Source organism: Lynx rufus, unplaced genomic scaffold (assembly GCF_022079265.1).
Source record: "Lynx rufus isolate CCGP_SWC_20201006 ecotype Redwood Valley unplaced genomic scaffold, mLynRuf1.p SCAF_16, whole genome shotgun sequence".
NCBI lineage: Eukaryota > Metazoa > Chordata > Mammalia > Carnivora > Felidae > Lynx > Lynx rufus.
This window is the reverse complement of record NW_025814830.1, coordinates 10,847,864-10,865,176: the sequence shown is the minus strand read 5'-3', so window position 1 is coordinate 10,865,176 and position 17,313 is coordinate 10,847,864. Positions and strand designations below refer to the sequence as shown.

Genomic DNA, 17,313 nt, shown 5'->3' with positions numbered 1-17,313 from the left:
GGGGGGATCTAGCTACAAAACTATTTCAAGAAAAAAAAAAGCAAGAGAAATATATTTCTACATCGCTGTCAAAGAACACCAGAGAGCAGAAAATTTTTCTATCAGTGAAAATCCTTTGTTTATACTAGAACCGTAATTGATATTTCAAAATCTTCAAGACATTTGGGAATACCAATGGAATAATTGATTCAAATGAGGATCGTCAATCAATTTGCAACCTTTGGGTGAAAAGTTGTTGAGGAAGATATTCGCACAGCCTTCAGTATCATCCCACAGATGACTTCTTAAACTAGAAGGAAGGAAAGAAATCTTTACAAGGGCGAAATCTGACAGATTCCACCTTAACCCAATCATCAAAAAGGAGACAAACTGAAATCATGTTCCTCATGATGTGGCATACTGAGGATACAATGTCATCTCTGAGTCAATCTTGGCAGAAACGTTGAACCTGAATTTAAATCATGAAAAAACAATCAGACAAATCCAAGCCAAAATATTCTATACAACAACTAGCTTTGGACTCTTCAAAAACATCAATATCATAAGAGAATAAAACAAAACAAAAAGGCTGGGGAGATGCTCCAGATCAAGAGACAGAAAGAGACATATCATTGACATCTAAATGGAATGCATGGTCCTTGGTTATATTGGTCCTGGATTTGAAACTATGTATTTTTTTAAAGAACAAAAATATTATTGATATAACTGGATAAATTTGAATATGGAATGCATACTGAATAATATAGTGTTGATCCTGTTCCCATAATGTTAACATTTTGGAGGATTGTGATTCATGTCAGAGAATGTTCTTCTTTTGAGGAGATTCATAGGAGGTACAGTATTTAGGTATAAGGTATCGTGATATCTACTTTCAAGTGGGAGACAGAGAGAAAGGGAGACAAAATGTTAACACTGGCAAATCTAGGTGAAGGGCATAGGAATGTCATTGTGCTACTATCACTACTTTTCTGTAAGAGTGAAAATTTTCAAAATAAAATATTGGAGGCAAATCAATAAGTATTCCTTTTTAAAATGTCTACCATGTTTCAGGGCACCTGCATGGCTCAGTCGGTTGAGCGACCAACTCTTGATTTCAGCTCAGGTCATGATCTTGCAATTTCGTGGGTTTGAGCCCCACATCAGGCTCTGCATGCTGACCATGCACGGAGCCTGCTTGGGATTCTCTCTCTCCCCCCGACCCCCGCTCTGCCCCTCCCCCACTTACGGTCTCTCTCAAAACAAATAAACTTAAAAATTTCTGCCATAGTTTCAAACAATTATAAGTTTTTCTCTGCCCCTTGAAGTATTAGCCAGAGGTACATTCATCCAACAGTTATTGAGTACCTACTATATGCCAGGCATTGTCTTAGGCACTGGGTAAGCAGTGCTGAACCAAACACAAAAGTCCTTGCTCTCAGGGGCTGGGTGGCTCAGTCAGTTAAGCATCCGACTTCAGCTCAGGTCATGATCTCACGATTCACGGGTTCAAGCCCCGCATCGGGCTCTGTGCTGACAGCTCAGAGCCCCGAGCCTGCTTCAGATTCTGCGTCTCCATCTCTCTCTGCCCGTCCCCTGCTCGCAGTCTGTCTCTCTCAAACATAAATAAAACATTGAAATTTTTTTTTAATCTTTGCCTTCATAGAACTGATATTTTAGCGGAAAGTGCGTCTCAACGTGCCATTTCTGCTATTCTCCACACTGGCACCCTCACCATCCGGCCATAGATGTGTGGCAAAGACCTCCTAGTGGCCCAGGCTGCCTCCATTCTTCGCTTGTTTAGTAACAGAACACTGATTTCATTGCCGGTGGCAACGCACCCAGCTGGAAGGTATTTGCCAGCCTTCCTTGAAGCTGGGATGGCTGAGACCAAAAACCCTCCAGTCAGTGGGTGGGACTTCCAGGAAAGTTTCCTGAAGGGGACAGGCAGCTGGCAGGTGACCCTCATCCCCTTTACTCCTCCCATGTCATTTTTGCTTTGAATATGGCCTGGGCTCCAGTAGCCGCAGGGAGCCGAGTGGTGACGTGTAGAACGGAACCCACGTGCTGAGACGGGCAGAGCAGGAGGCTGGAAGGCGTCGCATCCCTGACGACCCCGTGGAGCAGGAACACTCTTTGTCTCACGTGGGAGAGAAACAACCCTCTGTCCTGCAGGTGGTCTCCGTTCTAACAGTCAAACGTAACTCACAACTGACGCGAGAGCACACAGGAACATCAACACACCAGCCACAGGGGACGGGGAAAGCGCGGTGATGGCACTGAGTGCTGTCCTTCAGCACTCAGCGCCCAGGCATTGACTAAGTATTTTGCAGGCATTCACTTACCTAGTCCTCACAACAACCCTGTGAAATGGATGAACATTGGCCCGTTTTACAGGTGAGGACAGTGGGGCACAGAGCAGGTGAGTCACTGGCCCAAGGTCACACTGTTAACAAATGGAGCCAGGCTACGAACCAGGCCATCTGGAGCCTGAGCCCATTCTCTTACAGCAAATTTTGCTGCCCTGTAAGCGAGGGGGACTCCCAAGGCAGGGCACTGGACTGACCTGAGCGGCAACCCACCACCCCAGGGCCCCTGTGCGGTCCCCTCCCGCACTGACCGTGGCTTGGTCACGTGACTGGCTTTGGACACTGGGGCATTAACGCAGAGGTGGGCCGCGAGCTTGTGTATTGGAAACCATCTTGCCACCTTGCCAGGAAGCCCAGTCTGGACTCCTGGAACATGAAAGACCTGCCCCACCCCCATGAAAGAAAGACCCACGCAGAGGAGCGTCTCAGCCGACCCCAGCCCCGAGCCAGCCCACTAGCTGACTGCAGTCTCGTGAGTGAGTACAAGAGAAAAACCAATCAGCTGACTCTTAGAATCTTGAGAAATAATAAGTCGCTGTTGTTTTTGATTACTATTTATTTATTTGAGAGAGAGAGAGAGAGAGAGTGAACATAAGAGGGACAGAGGGGCGGGGCGGACAGAGGATCCGAAGCAGGCTCTGCCCTGACAGCAGAGAGCCCGATTCGGGGCTCGAACTCATGAACCAGGAGATCGTGACCTGAGCCAAAGTCGGCCGCTGAAGCAACTGAGCCCCCCAGGCGCCCCTAAGTCATTGTTGTTTTTATCCACCAAGTTTGGGGATCATTTGTCATGTATCAGTAGATAACCGAAACAGGCAGACAGACATAGGAAGTGACCTGAGGAAACGCATAGAGAAGAGGCAATTCGATTCATCAGCCATTTATTAAAGCCCCACGTCCCATAGGTCCCAGGGGAAGCTAGGAAGAGGGAAGAACGAAATCAGAGGATCAGACAGTCCCTGCCCTCAAGGAGCTGACATTCTCTGGTCCCAGAAGGCTCCTTCACACGAGAGACAGTATAGATTGGTTACGGGGCTCAGGAGCCTTGAGTGTGGGTTTGGATCTTGGCGTCACCACTTCCCAGTTGTATGAGCTTTGCAAGTTATTTCACCTCACTGGGCATTATCCATGCATCCACAAATACCTGTTATTAAACCCTGGAAAACGCAAGCTAACCTATAATGACAGAAAGCAGGTCTCTCGATGCCTGGGGAAGGGAGTGTACAGGTGTATACAGATGTCAGGACGCATCAAAACATTTTAAATGTGTGCAGTTCACTGTATGCAAATTATTCCTGGACGTGATTACTGGTTACTTCTGTGTGTCAACTTGGCTAGACTATAGTTTCCAGTTATTTGATTAAGCACTAATCTAGGTGTTTCTGTGAAGGCATTTTGTAGATGTGGTTAAAGTCTGCAAGCAGTTGATCTAGGAGATAATCCTCAATAGTCTCAGTGGGCCTCATCCGAAAGATGAAAGGCCTTAAGAGCAAAACTAAGTGGGGAGAAAAATTCTCCCACGAGGAAAAAGGAATTCTGCCTGTGGACCGCAGCATCACCTCCTGTATGAGCCAGTTACTTGTAATGCATCAATCTCTAGATGATAGATGATAGATAAATAGACAGAGAGATAGATAGATATAGAGATATAAAGATATATATCCTATTGATTCTGTTTCTCTGGTAGAACCCTGAATGACACACTTGATAAATGTAAAAAAAAAAATCTAAGAAATATATATAAATGAAAAAATAGCTACTAGTCTCTGTTGAAATAAAATTTGAAATTATGATTAAAAATGCTAGGCATGGTTTTAAGTGCTGGGGATTCAACATAAACCAAGAACTTGCACTCTAGTGGAGGAGGAGGGAAAAGAAAATAAACAGACATACAAATAAATATATAATGTCAGGAAGTGAATAGTACAAACTCTTGGTTTATGTTGAGGGAAAAGGGACAGAATGGTGGAAATGCTCATTTAAACAGGATGAAGTGAGGAAGCAAGTCATGTAAATATCTGGGGAGAGAACACTTCAGGTAGCAGGAATTGCAAGTGCAAAGGCCCTGAGGTGGCAAGAGGACGTGTCATTTGTGTCTGCCCAACATGGATAGCTTGCTGTGTCAGTCCTGGTCCAAACAGGAGACAGAGATCACCCAGTAAGCTAAGTAGGGCAAGTTTAAAATAAAGACTTATTAAGATATTAATATATTTAATATTACATATAATTCTCTATCCAGTATAAGGAATTATTAAGCAATGGTAGGAGAGTGACTATGAAGATGGAAAGAGATTTTTTCTAAGTTTATTTCTTTATTTTGAGAGAGAGAGAGACAGCACACCAGCAAGGGAGGAGCAGAAAGAGAGGGAGAGAGAATCCCAACTAGGCTCCGAGCTGTCAGTGCAGAGTCCAATGCCAGGCTTGATCTCACGAATCCTGTGACCACGACCTGAGCTGAAATCAAGAGCCTGACACTTAACCGATTGAGTCATCCAGGCGCCCTGATGGAAACAGAATTCTAAAGGGTACCCTAGGTCTGAGAAGGAGTATTCGAGGAAGGACAAACTTGAAGAGGGGTTCAGATATCCACACCGGATGGTGGGGAAGTTCTCTGGGTCACTGGGGCCAGAGGTGGTCAACAGTCATCATGCGGGCAGAAACAGTGCTCTGCGGGCAGGCAAGGCAAGTTTGGTGAGTGGCGGCACAGAGGGACTTGGGGGGTGCTGTGAAGGTGCCAATGGAGCTGGGAGCTAAAGAGGACACTGTCAGCGGGGTCTGGCATACCTCTGTGTGTAGTGTGGCCAAGGCAGCTCCGAGCCAAATGTACGGGATGAGGATTGGGTCATCAGCTCACTAGACAGCCAGCCCCACATCCCTCATCCCATCCCATCCCACCCCCCAGTACATATGTGCTTGGGACCAAGGAGAGGGTATGAAAGCAGTGACTTGTCAGGGCACAGCCTACGCTGCCCAAGGCTCCCGGACACCCTACCCAAGTGCCACCCGAGTCAAGAGAGAAAGCACATGGAACTGGAACTGGTGGGGTCCTGCAGTCACATGGGCAGGAGAAACCTCGCAGGACCAAACAGTCGCAAGAAAAGAGAAACCTGACAACCCCAGGAAAGAGGGCCCCTTTCTCTGCCAGTGTCCCTGCAGCACCCTCTACAGGCCAGGCTGAACAACTTCCTGGCTGGCCAAGGAGAAATAACCAAGGCCCAGGTCCATCATCAAAGAGCAGGAGGAAAGAACGCATTTGGAGCCAAGAAGCAATAGACTTAAAACCTACACAAATGCTCTCCCACATTTTGGTAATTTGCCACAGGATGAGGCCCAGCATTCCTCAGGTAGAGGCCAAAAAAGTCACCCTCCCAGATTCCCTTTCTCCTAAGAAGTATTTCTGTAGACATGTAACCTGGTCTCCACCAATCAGATGCATCCAGGTAACCTCGGGCTCAAAAGATGAAAGAATGGATGAGAGCATTCTTAGGTACTTGGTGGACCAGGGGTGCCCCTCTACAGGACCTGACACTGGGTATTGCTGCAGCAAGTGAGGAGCTGGGAGAGCCTAAAGGACACCCATGAGGGTACATGGGTACACGTGAGGGGCAAAGCTGAGCTGGACAGTGAGATCCAGTGAAGAGGGACGGGTGCTCGATGAGAAGGAGACCCACAAGGTCAGGTTGAAGAGAGACCTGAGGAGACATACTTGAGTGGCCAAAGTGGTGGACACAGGCAAGGAGCAAGTCAGAGAGAAGGAGCAGAGTCCAATGGGAGTCTTGACTCTCCTGCCTCACCTGGCCCTGTCATCTGGCTCTCTTCCCCAGCCTCTCTAACCTGTCTCCCCTCAATTCTCCCTAACTTCCCTTCATTCTCTCTCACCTGCCCCAACAGCCGGCATCCCCCACTTAACCTTCTCAACTGTTATTATCTAGTCATCCCTCCCCCCACCTGCTCTGCCTACCTGTCTCCTCCTCAGTCACTCCTCTCAGACCTCCCCCCTTTACCTTTAATCCTCCACTTCTGTCTTGCTAATCCGTCTACCTTCACTTATTCTCCATTTGTCCCTTCTCCCATATCTTTTTTGCTGACAGGGGCTGTTGTTTCCCACCCAGGAACCCTCAGGGTGTTCTGGGCACCCTGGGGCTGGGTTGGGGCTGTGGACCTCAAAGCGGGGAAGGGACTTGGGAGGCAGCAGGATGTCTCAGACTTGCATGGGAGGAATGGGCAAGAGGTGGGGAGGAGGGTATAGAAAAGACTGTGGAAAAGATGGAGGTCCTCTGGGATTGGGATCTGGGGGTGGAATCTGAGGTTCTGCAGCAAAAGCTGAAAGCCAGGGAGCCAGCCCACCTCCTCTACCCTTAGGTGACCCAAAGTGCCCTTTTCTGCACATTTCCCACCCTCTGCCCCCAAGGAGGGTTCCCCTGACGCTGCAGTGGGGTCCCTGAGAGACATACCAGAGAATCCAAGGGGGCACTGTGTGAGGGATGGGCAGTGGAAGTGGAGCCGAGATCCCACTGAGGGTTCCCTGGTGCAGTTCTGCCCACTCCACCTGCAACCTGTGCCTGGTAACTAGAACCTTCACCCAGACCTACCCAGACCACCCAGCACAAGTTTGGCCATTTTCAGGACCATTGCAAAGCAAGAAAAGCAAATTTCAGAAAAATGTATTCCATGTGATTGGCTCTACTTTTGTAGAACTAATGACAAGAATATGTGCCACGAACCTGCATTTGATATAAGTATAGAGAAAGCTGAGTTAACAATGATTCTCTCAGGGGGTTCGAGTGGGAAAGGGAGAGGTAGAGAGGGAGTTAAGAATGAAAGGGGAATAATATAAGCTGAATGAAAAAAATAAGCATGGGATCATTTTTTCCTTTTAGTACATTTTAATCAACTTTAACTTCCTTTTTTTTTGTTTGTTTTAAAATACTAGAAACTTACAAGAAGTTGCAAAAATACTTCAGAGAAGTTTCCCATACCCATCATTACATAACTATAGCACCTTCTCAAAACTAGGAAATTGACACCATCGCAATACGAATGACTAGACTACAGACCTTACTGGGACTTCACCGGCTTTCAAATGCATTCATTTTTTTTTTTTTGTATGTCTTTGTGCACGATTCAGTGACATTTTATCACATGTATAAATAAACACCATAATCAAAGATATAAAATTGTCTCCTTATCCCAAAGAAAGACCCAAGGGCCACCCCTTTACTGTCACACCATCCCTCTGCTGTTACCTTAGACAACTACCAATCTGTTCTCCATCTCCATAATTTTGTCATTGCAAGAATGTTCTATAAATGGAATCATATAGTATGTAACATTTTGAGATTGGTTTTCTTCATTCAGCACAATGTCCTTAAAAGCCATCCAAATTGTGTGCCTCACTAGTTCCTTCATTTTTATTGCTGAGTACTATTCCATTGTATACAATGGAATGGCTCCACCAATAATGGAATGTTTAACCTTTCACCTGTTGAAGGACATGTGGATGTTTCTAGTTTGGGATTACTACAAATTATTAACATTAAATAGTTTAGCTAGTACTAGTAGTTTAATGGGCTATTAAAAGTGCCATAAGGGGCACCTGGTTGGCTCAGCTGGAAGAGTCTTCAACTCTTGATCTCAGGGTCATGAATTCAAGCTCCATATTAGGTGTGGAGCCTACTTAAAAAGAGTTCCATGAATATTCATATCAAATTTTTGTGTCAACATGCATTTTCATTCCTCCATGATAAAATGCCCCTGAGTATGATTATAGCATCATATGATGTAAGTGTATGTTTAACTTTTTAAGAAACTGCCAACTGTTTTCTAGAGTGGCTATACCATTCTACATTCCTACCAGCAATGTATGAGAGTTCCAGTTTCTTTGAATCCTCACCAGCACTCGCTCTAATCAGTATTATTATAATTAGCCATCCTAATAGGTGTGTTGTGGTATTTCATCATTTAATTTGTTTTTCCCTAATGGTAAGCAATACTGACATCTTTTCTTGTGTTCATGTGCCATCTGAATATTCTCTTTAGTGAAATGTCAATGTCTTCTGCCAATTTTCTAACTAGATTTTCATCTTATTTTTAATTGATGAGTTTTGAGAGTTTTAAAAAATATTCTAGAGACTAGTCCTTGTCAGATATATGATTTGCAAATATCTTCTTCTAGTTGGTTACTTATTTTCTTTTCCTCTTAACAGAGTCTTTCACAGAGTAAGTTTTTAATTTTGATAAAGTCCAATTGATCCTTTTTTGTGTGTGAGAGAGAGAGCACGTGTGCCAGAGCAGGGAAGGGGCAGAGAGAGGGGGGACAGAGGATTTGAAGCAAGCTCTCCTCTCCACTCAGAGTGAAGAGCCTGATACAGGGTTTGAACTCATGAATGTGGGATCATGACCTGAGCCAAAGTCAGATGCTTAATGCACTGAGCCACCAAGGCACCCCTATCCTTTTTGGGTTTTTTTTAAGGATTATGCTTTTGGTGTCAAGTCTAAGAATTCTGCCTAACCTACATATAGACCATTTACATTTAGTGTAATTATTAATATGGTAACACTTAAGTCTGCCATCTTTTTTTCTGTTCTTTTTATTTTTCAATACTTGCTTTCCTTTCTCCTTCTTTCCTGTGACTTATCTGAATATTTTTCAGTGTTTCATTTGTTTTATCAATGGTGATTTTGCATATATCTCTTTGTGTCGGCTTTTTTTTTTTGTGGTTGCTCTCAGATTTCAATATACATATAAATGTAACTTATCACAGTGTAATACTACTGACATTTTACCACTTCAAATGAAATACAGAAACCTCATTGCTGTTTAGGTCCCTTTACCCTCTCTGCTTTATAATTACATCCATACCTTAAAAATCTTTTAAAATACATTGAGAATAATGTCAGACAAAGTCCAGTGTACTTTGCTTTCAAACACCTAACATTATTTTTAAACTTCTGAAGAGGATAGTCTATCACATTTACCTACATATTTACTCATTCTATACTCATTTCTTCATTCCTCATGTTCTAAATTACTTTGGTTTTCCTTTGCTTTTTGTTTAAAGAATTTCAGTAATTCTTTTAACACAAGTCTGCTGGTAACAAGTTTTCTTAGTTTTCTTCACTTAAAAATGCCTTTATTTCACCTTCTTCCCAAAAGAATATTTTCGAGGCACCTAGGTGGCTCAGTTGGTTGAACATCCAACTCTTCGTTTCAGCTCAGGTCATGATCTCATAGTTTTGTGAGTCTGAGCCCCACATAGGGCTCTGCTTAAGATTCTCTCCCCCCCACTTGTGCTATCTTTGTCTCTGTCTCAAAATAAATAAATAAACTAAAAAAAAAAAGATTTTCACTGGATAAAGAAGTCTGGGATGGTAGTTCTTTTCCTACAGCATTTGAAAAATGTACCACTTTCTCCTGACCTCCATGGATTCTGAAGAGAAATATGCTGTCAGTCAAATTATTGTTGCCCCATAAAATGTAATGTGTCATTTCTCTTTGGTTTTTCTTTTCCTTTCTTTTCTTCTTTCTTTCTTTCTTTCTTTCTTTCTTTCTTTCTTTCTTTCTTTCTTTCTTTCTTCCCCAGGTTCCAAAAAGGCTTTATTATATACAGAGGGGAGGGGCTCAGTCCTTTTTGAATGCCTCTTTCCTCATGACTACCAAAATATTGCTCAACTCCTCTCTCTCTCTCTGTCCCCATGGATGTGTGCCTCCATCCTTTTCTTGATGAACTTGAGGACGTGCTTGTCTTTAGAGACCATGAGTAACTCCATGGCTTGTGGCTCCTATGGGTGAAGCCACACAACTGTCGGATCATGTCAGGTTATGTTGGATCATGTCGGATCATGTCACGAACTTGGTGTGCTTGGTGGGATGCCCGCAGCGGTGGCTGTGCCTCAGCTTGCTTACGGTCTTAATCAGCTTATGTCCCTTGTTGAGGCCTCCGGTCATAACGTATCACAGAGCCGTGGCAGCTGCTCCTCAGTGGCTCCTGAGGCGGAAGGCTGTTTACTTTCAAGATTCTTTGTCCTTAGTTTTCCAAAGTTTGATTACGGTGTGCCTAGATATGGCTTTCTTTGCATTTATCACATTTGGGGTTTACCCAGCTTCTTGAATCTATAGGTTTATGTCGTTTACCAAATATGTGATATTTCAGCCATTATTTCTTCAAATTTTTTTTTCAGACCCAAGTTTCTTTCTGCTTTTCTTCTGGAACATCAATGATATGAATGTTAGATATTTTGTTATTGTCCCAAAGTCCCTGAAGCTCCTTTTGTCTCAACAGGTACCTTTGAATTAAGAAAAAAAATCTACTTTTATTTTGTGTAGAATTCAATCTATTTACTCTCTGTTGTTCAGAGAGGATAATTTCTATTGGTCTATTATCAAGATCACTGACTCTTTCCTCTCTCATCTCCATCTTCCATGGAGAAGAATGAGTTTCTTCCACTGAGTTTTATTTCAGTTACTGTATTTTCAGTTCTTAATTTTCTGTCTGGTTCTTTATGTCCTCTATTTTTTTGCTGAGACTCTATATATTTTTAAAAATATTTATTTATTTTGAGAGAGAGAGCAAGTGAGCAAGTATGAGTGGGGGAGGGGCAGAGAGAGAGAGAGAGAGAGAGAGAAAGAGAGAGAAAATCTCAAGCAGGCTCCTTGCTATCAGCACAGAGCCTAACATGGGGCTCAATCTCACTAACCATGAGATCATGACCTGAGCCAAAATCAAGAGTCAGATGCTCAACCAACTAAGCCACCCAGATTCCTCAAGATTCTATATTTTAATTTGTTTCAAGAGGGTTCATGAGTGCTCCTTAAAGCATTTTTACAAGTTATTTTAAAATTCTTGTTAGATAATTCCAATATCTGTGTCACCTTGGTGTTGGTATCTATTTATTTGCTTTTCCCATTCTCTTTAAGATTTTCCTGATTCTTGAAATATTGAGTATAATGAGTTATTTTCTCTTGTACCCTGGACGTTTAGAGTATTATGAAACTACAATTCCTTTTTTTTTTTTAACATTTTATTTTTAAGTAATCTTTATACCCAACATGGGGCTTGAACTCATGACCCCAAGATCAAGAGTCTCATGCTCTGACTGAGCCAGCCAGGTGCCCCTATAATTTCCTTTTTATTTTATTTATTTTTTTTTTAATTTTTTTTTCAACGTTTATTTATTTTTGGGACAGAGAGAGACAGAGCATGAATGGGGGAGGGGCAGAGAGAGAGGGAGACACAGAATCGGAAACAGGCTCCAGGCTCTGAGCCATCAGCCCAGAGCCCGACGCGGGGCTCGAACTCACGGACCGCGAGATCGTGACCTGGCTGAAGTCAGACGCTTAACCGACTGCGCCACCCAGGCGCCCCTATAATTTCCTTTTTAAAAAGTGTTACTTCCAGGGGCACCTGGCTGGCTCAGTCAGTTAAGCGTCCAACTTCAGCTCAGGTCATGATCTCACAGTTCATGGGTTCGAGCCCCATGTGAGGCTCTGTGCTGACAGCTCATAGCCTGGAGCCTGCTTCGGATTCTGTGTCTCCCTCTCTCTCTGCCCACTCCCAACTTGCACTCTGTTTGTCTCTCTCTAAAGCAAATAAGTAAAACATTAAAAACATTTTTTTAAATTTTTTGTAATGTGTATTTATTTTTGAGACAGAGAGAGACAGAGCATGAATGGGGGAGGGGCAGAGAGAAAGGGAGACACAGAATCGGAAGCAGGCTCCAGGCTCTGAGCCATCAGCCCAGAGCCTGACGCGGGGCTCGAACTCACGGAGCGCGAGATCCTGACCTGAGCTGAAGTCGGACGCTCAACCGACTGAGCCACCCAGGCACCCCTAAAAACATTTTTTTAATAAAATAAAATAAAAAACTACTACGGTCTTCCTTCTGGCCGCAAGGTATTTACATTCCTTCCACATGCAAAATCCACTCTTTCTACAACCTCAAATCACTCATCTATTTTGCATCAGGCTCATAGTCAAGGTCCATAATCACATTCTCTAGATCAGATCCAGGTGTTGCGAAGGTCACACTACTGCCAGGATTCTGGAAGTCTGGGGTACTTCTTGAGGGAGGGAAGCTGGTGCAACTATTTGGGAAAGCAATAGATGAGTATTTAGGACCGCGTTGCCTGTTATGGTAGCCACCAGTCACATACATCAATTAAATTTAATTTAAAGAAAAATGAAAAGGCCTGGAAAATTCAGTTCCTCCATTGCACTAGCCAATTTTTTTTTTTTGACAGAGACAGAGAGAGAGAGCACAAGCAGCGCAAGAGGGGCACAGGAAGAGAGAGAGAGAATCTCAAGCAGGCTCCATGCTCAGCATGAAGCCCAACACAGGGCTAGAACTCAACACTGGGATCACGACCCAAGCCAAAATCAAGAGTTGGAAATTCAACCAACTGAGCCATCCAGGAGCCCCTGCCCTGGCCAGATTTTAAGCACTCAATAGCTGCATGTGGCCAGCGGATACTGCATTGGACAGCACAGACATGGAACACTTCCTCCCTTGAAGAAAGTTCTATCGAACCGTGTTGACTAGACATTATCCTACTCCTGAATATATATGTCTTAATCTGGAGTCTCCCAAAAGCATGGCTTGAGCCAAAGAGACAGGTGACTTAGTTGGGAGGTATCCCCAGAAAACACAAGTGAGTGGGGAAATTGGGGCTGGGGGAGAAAAAAAGCCAAAGTGACGAAGAATCTGGACTACAGTGAGGCAAGTAAGGCACCCAGGGCACTTGCCTGAATCTGAGAGTGAGTCCCTCCCTAAGTTTGTACCCCAGCTGCCTTGCTTCCCCACCCTAGTGCCAGCTCTGAAGGTGTGACTGCTGTGGGCAACTCAAGCTCCTTCCTAACCGGGGACCCTCCAAGGACATGAAGAGTCACGCAGAACGCACCTCAGAATCGACCCACTGAGGAAAAGGGAAGCAAAAGTATTTACTCACTGCCTCCCAACCCTCGCTGGCGGAAGATTGCCCTGGAAATTAATCCTGGCCCTTCCAGGTGTATTCTGCATGCAGACAGGAGAAAGTCCTCAGATGGGGAAGAAAGGCACAGTCATATGAGGTGGGAAGCTGTCAAGGTGTTCGAGAACTGCCCACCAGGTCTCCGAGTGAGTGAAAAAATTAACTGAAGGGATATGGTGGGGTGCACCAGCTGGGGTGTTATGGGATATCCTAGAAAACCTCCCACAGAGAGGATCTGTATGAGCCTTATAGTGATAGGGAGCTAGAGACAACCTAAGTGTCCATCCCTAGGGGAGCAGATAAGTAAAAGTGTCGTGGGCACGTCACGGAATACAACGTGGCAGTTAGAAACGGAGAACTTCGTGTATACCTCTATATGGAGAGATTTCAGAAACAGTTATGTTTTAAAAAAAAAAGTGGGGGGGGGAGAGAAATAGAATGAAATTTATAGCACCATCCCATTTATGCAAATTGGAAATACAGATACACACACAAAATCACAAATTATAAAGATACATCTTTGCAGCCGTATATCAAGTGCATTAAAGTGGGTACCTGTGAGCGGGTGAGGTGGGAGTGGGGATAGAGTAGGGGAAGGGGGGTAAAACCTTAGAGAGTCTTTCATGGGCCAATTGTGATTCTATGTTATGATCTGAGGAGTATGATTAATAACTTTCTGCACCTAAGGGCCAAGAGAAAAAAAAAACAAAGGAATGAAAAATATGAAGTATCTGCACATCAAAGCAATTCCCTACCTGCTACACAATTATTATTACCGCAGGGGGATGAGGATAACAAAGCAACCAGACTCTGCCTGCCTTCTGGAAGCCCTCCTCGCTGCCTTCTCCCCAGGCAGCCTTCTCCCCAGGCAGCCCCTCCGGTCCCCAGCAAGTTCTCTGGCCCCTAGTAAAAGAGGAACTCCCTACCCTTTCATGCTACCTAGAGGGAGAGAAAGGAGAGCTGGCTGGCTGCGAGTCCCAAAGATTCCCATCTTCTTTGGTTGTATGTAGAATAGAGGGTGAGCTCATGAGGCGCTGTTCAAACCCCAGCTGTGCCTCAGTTTCCTCACCAGTAAAATGGGGATGATCATAAGTGTAACAGGTCATAGGAATGTTCAGAGCATACAATGAGTTCCCAGAACAAGCTTGAATGGGCAAAGCTCCCTCTCTACCGCTCCAGCAGCCTCCCTGCACATACCCTGCCCAAGCCCCTGCCCTGCTGTGCCGGCTTCCTGTCCCTCTACCTGCCTGGGTCTCAATCGGGGCATTCTCAGAGCTCCAGGAATTCCTATACTAGGCTCGGGAACTCCTTAGGTTCCTCTTGATATTGAATTTCAGTTTCTGTTTCCATCTTAGCTTAACTCTGGGCGCTCACCTGGCCCCACCCACACCTGTGAGCTCACCTGGCCCCACAGCTGGCCCCACCCACTCATCCCTTTTAAGCCATTGCGAATCGCAATTTCCATTTGCCTTTTCACTTTACACACATCAGCATGATTGCTCACTTAGCCTGGCTCAAAAGCAGAGCCATGCAGTCAGGGAAGCAGTCACAATTTGGCCATGGCCGCGGCATGGGTCCTGGTGCTGGTGGCTGCAGGGCTGAGCTTGGCCAGCGCGGGCCCCGCCCCCACTTCCAAGCCCACCACAGCCTGGACGGACTGTGACTTTGGCAGGTTCAAATCTCTGTCACCAAGGGAGCTGGAGGCCTTCAAGAAGGCCAGGGATACCTTGGTGAGTCCCCATTGTTGTGGGCTAACCTCCAGCCTCCCGCTATGGGCTAGCCTCTCACTTTCCAGCCACGGTTAACCACTGTCCTTTCTGCCATGGATTAAACTGCAGCCTTCCTGCGGGGCCAACCTTCATCCTTGCTGCTTCGGGCTAGCCGCCAGCCCTCCTACTGGGGGCTAATCTCTGCTCTTATTCTCTAGGAAAATTCGCTGAAAAGCTGGAGTTGCATCACCCGCCCCTTCCCTAGAAACCGGGACCTGAGACAGCTACAGGTGAGTAGGAAGTGAGGCCACCCTTACTGGCACCTGGCCCCTCTCCCTGACTCCTCAAGGGGCCCCTCACCTCCTTTATCTCACCTGTCCTTCCCTGTCTCTGGTCTCTCCTCACCTGTCCTGCGCTCCCCCCAGCACCCCCCTTCTGCTTCAACTGCTCCCTTGATCCCGTCCCTCCCTTGGGTCTCTTTCTATCACCTCTCTGCCTGTCCCCACGTCCCTATCTCCTTCACCCGTCCCCGTCCCCGTCACTTTCACTCTTACCCAATTTCTTCTCATTTCTCTCTTCTTTTCACTCCCATCTCCTCAAGCTTCTGTGACCCCCATGAGGTCACCTTTCACTTGTCCCATTTCACTTTTTCACCCGTATCTTCCCTTATGGTTCTGCCTTCACCTGTGTCCTCTCTTCATCTGCATCCTTCTCCTGCCTCCCTCTCACCTGGCCCGTCCCTGATCCCCAACCTGTGTCACAAACCACCTGCCTTCCCTCTCTGCACTCCCGGACCTGTCCCACTTAACTAGGCCCTCTTGCCTACGCTTCGTCGCCTATTCTTTCTCACCTCTCCGCAGGTGTGGGAGCGCCCCGTGGCCTTGGAGGCTGAGCTGGCCCTGACGTTGAAGGTCCTGGGCACCATGGCTGACGCGTCCCAGGGGGACATCCTGGACCGGCCCCTTCACACACTGCGCCACATGCACTCCGAGCTCCAGGCCTGTGTGAGTGCTCGGGGTACCGAAGCCGTGTATGTGGGTTCTCCGCTTATGGGACCTCTCCTCTCTGCCGCGGGCCCTGCCTCACGCACCGCCCTCCTCTGCCCCCAGGTCTCGGCTCAGCCCACAGCAGGCCCCCAGCCCCAAGGCCGCCTCCACCACTGGCTGCACCGGCTCCACGAGGCCTCGAGGAAGGTGAGTGACCCGAGACGGGGACGGATGCCCGGGCCCTGTGTAAGGGAGGAGGTTGCACACCCCAGCAAGGGCAACCGTGTTCTCCTCTCGCAGGAGTCTCAAGGCTGCCTCGAGGCCTCTGTCCTGTTCAACCTCTTCCGCCTCCTCAAAAAGGACCTGGAATGTGTCGCCAGTGGAGACCTGTGTGTCTGAGGACGCAGACCCACCCCCAGCTCATGTGGGACCCCAGACCTTATTTATGCACGAAGAAGCCCCAACCCTGCCTTAAGTTATTTCCTCTCGCCCCTTATTTATGGAGCCGTGGCGTTGACCTAGAGCCAAAAGCAATGCTTGTTTTTCTACTTTTATACAATATGCACAAATAAAGCAAAGGGTGGGACCCTTCTGTGAGAGTGGATCCTTGAGCGCGCGTGTGACTGAGTCTGTGGCTGCATGTGGACGTCTGCGTGGTGCAGGTGAAATGCGTGACTTCCGCGACTGTGTGCGTGTATGGATCTAAGCGAGTATCTGCCTGAACCTGAGTCTGACTGAAGATGTACAACGGTTCGTGCCCACGCGTGCGGGGGGGTGTGCATTTAAGCGCATGTTTATATGTCTCTCTGTCTATCCCTGTCTGTGTGAACTGGGCATCCCTCTCTTCCATGGGTACTTAGGACAGTTGGAGGTCCAGCTCAATCAAGATGCTTTATCCTATAATAAGCATCAGAAAGCTAACTCAAATGGGGAAAGCAAAAATGAGTTTATTATCACACGTAACAAAAAGTCAGCTGGCAGGGCAGTTCTAGGACTGATTACTTAATATTCAATAATGTTATTGGGGAACCAAATTCTTTCCGTTTCTTTTTTTAAAGTTTATTTATTTATTTTGAGAGAGAGAACGTGCGCGGGTGCGTGGGGCAGAGAGAGGGAGAGAGAGAATCCCAAGCAGGCTCTGCACTATCAGCACAGAACCCGGTGTGGGGCTCAAACTCATGAACCGTGAGAGCATGACATGAGCCAAAGTCGGACGCTTAACCGACTGAGCCACCCAGGTGCTTCTGTTGGCCGATTCTTACTCTGGCTACCTCATGGTCTCAAGACGGCAGCCACAGCCCCAGCTG

At 46.2% G+C, this 17,313-nt stretch overlaps 1 protein-coding gene across 2 annotated transcripts; it reads left to right on the top strand.

Moving 5' to 3' along the window:
* The first annotated feature begins 5,369 nt into the window (after positions 1 to 5,369).
* On the top strand, positions 5,370 to 16,405 carry LOC124511907 (interferon lambda-1-like). Of its 2 annotated transcripts, XM_047079300.1 has the most exons (6): positions 5,370 to 5,397; positions 14,881 to 15,041; positions 15,239 to 15,310; positions 15,881 to 16,024; positions 16,130 to 16,213; positions 16,307 to 16,405. In XM_047079300.1, the coding sequence occupies exons 1-6, from the start codon at positions 5,370 to 5,372 to the stop codon at positions 16,403 to 16,405; spliced, it is 588 nt and encodes a 195-aa protein (XP_046935256.1). The 2 variants fall into 2 exon arrangements, with proteins under 2 accessions (XP_046935256.1, XP_046935257.1); XM_047079301.1 differs by lacking the exon at positions 5,370 to 5,397 and having other exon boundaries at positions 14,871 to 15,041.
* The last annotated feature ends 908 nt before the right edge of the window (positions 16,406 to 17,313 follow it).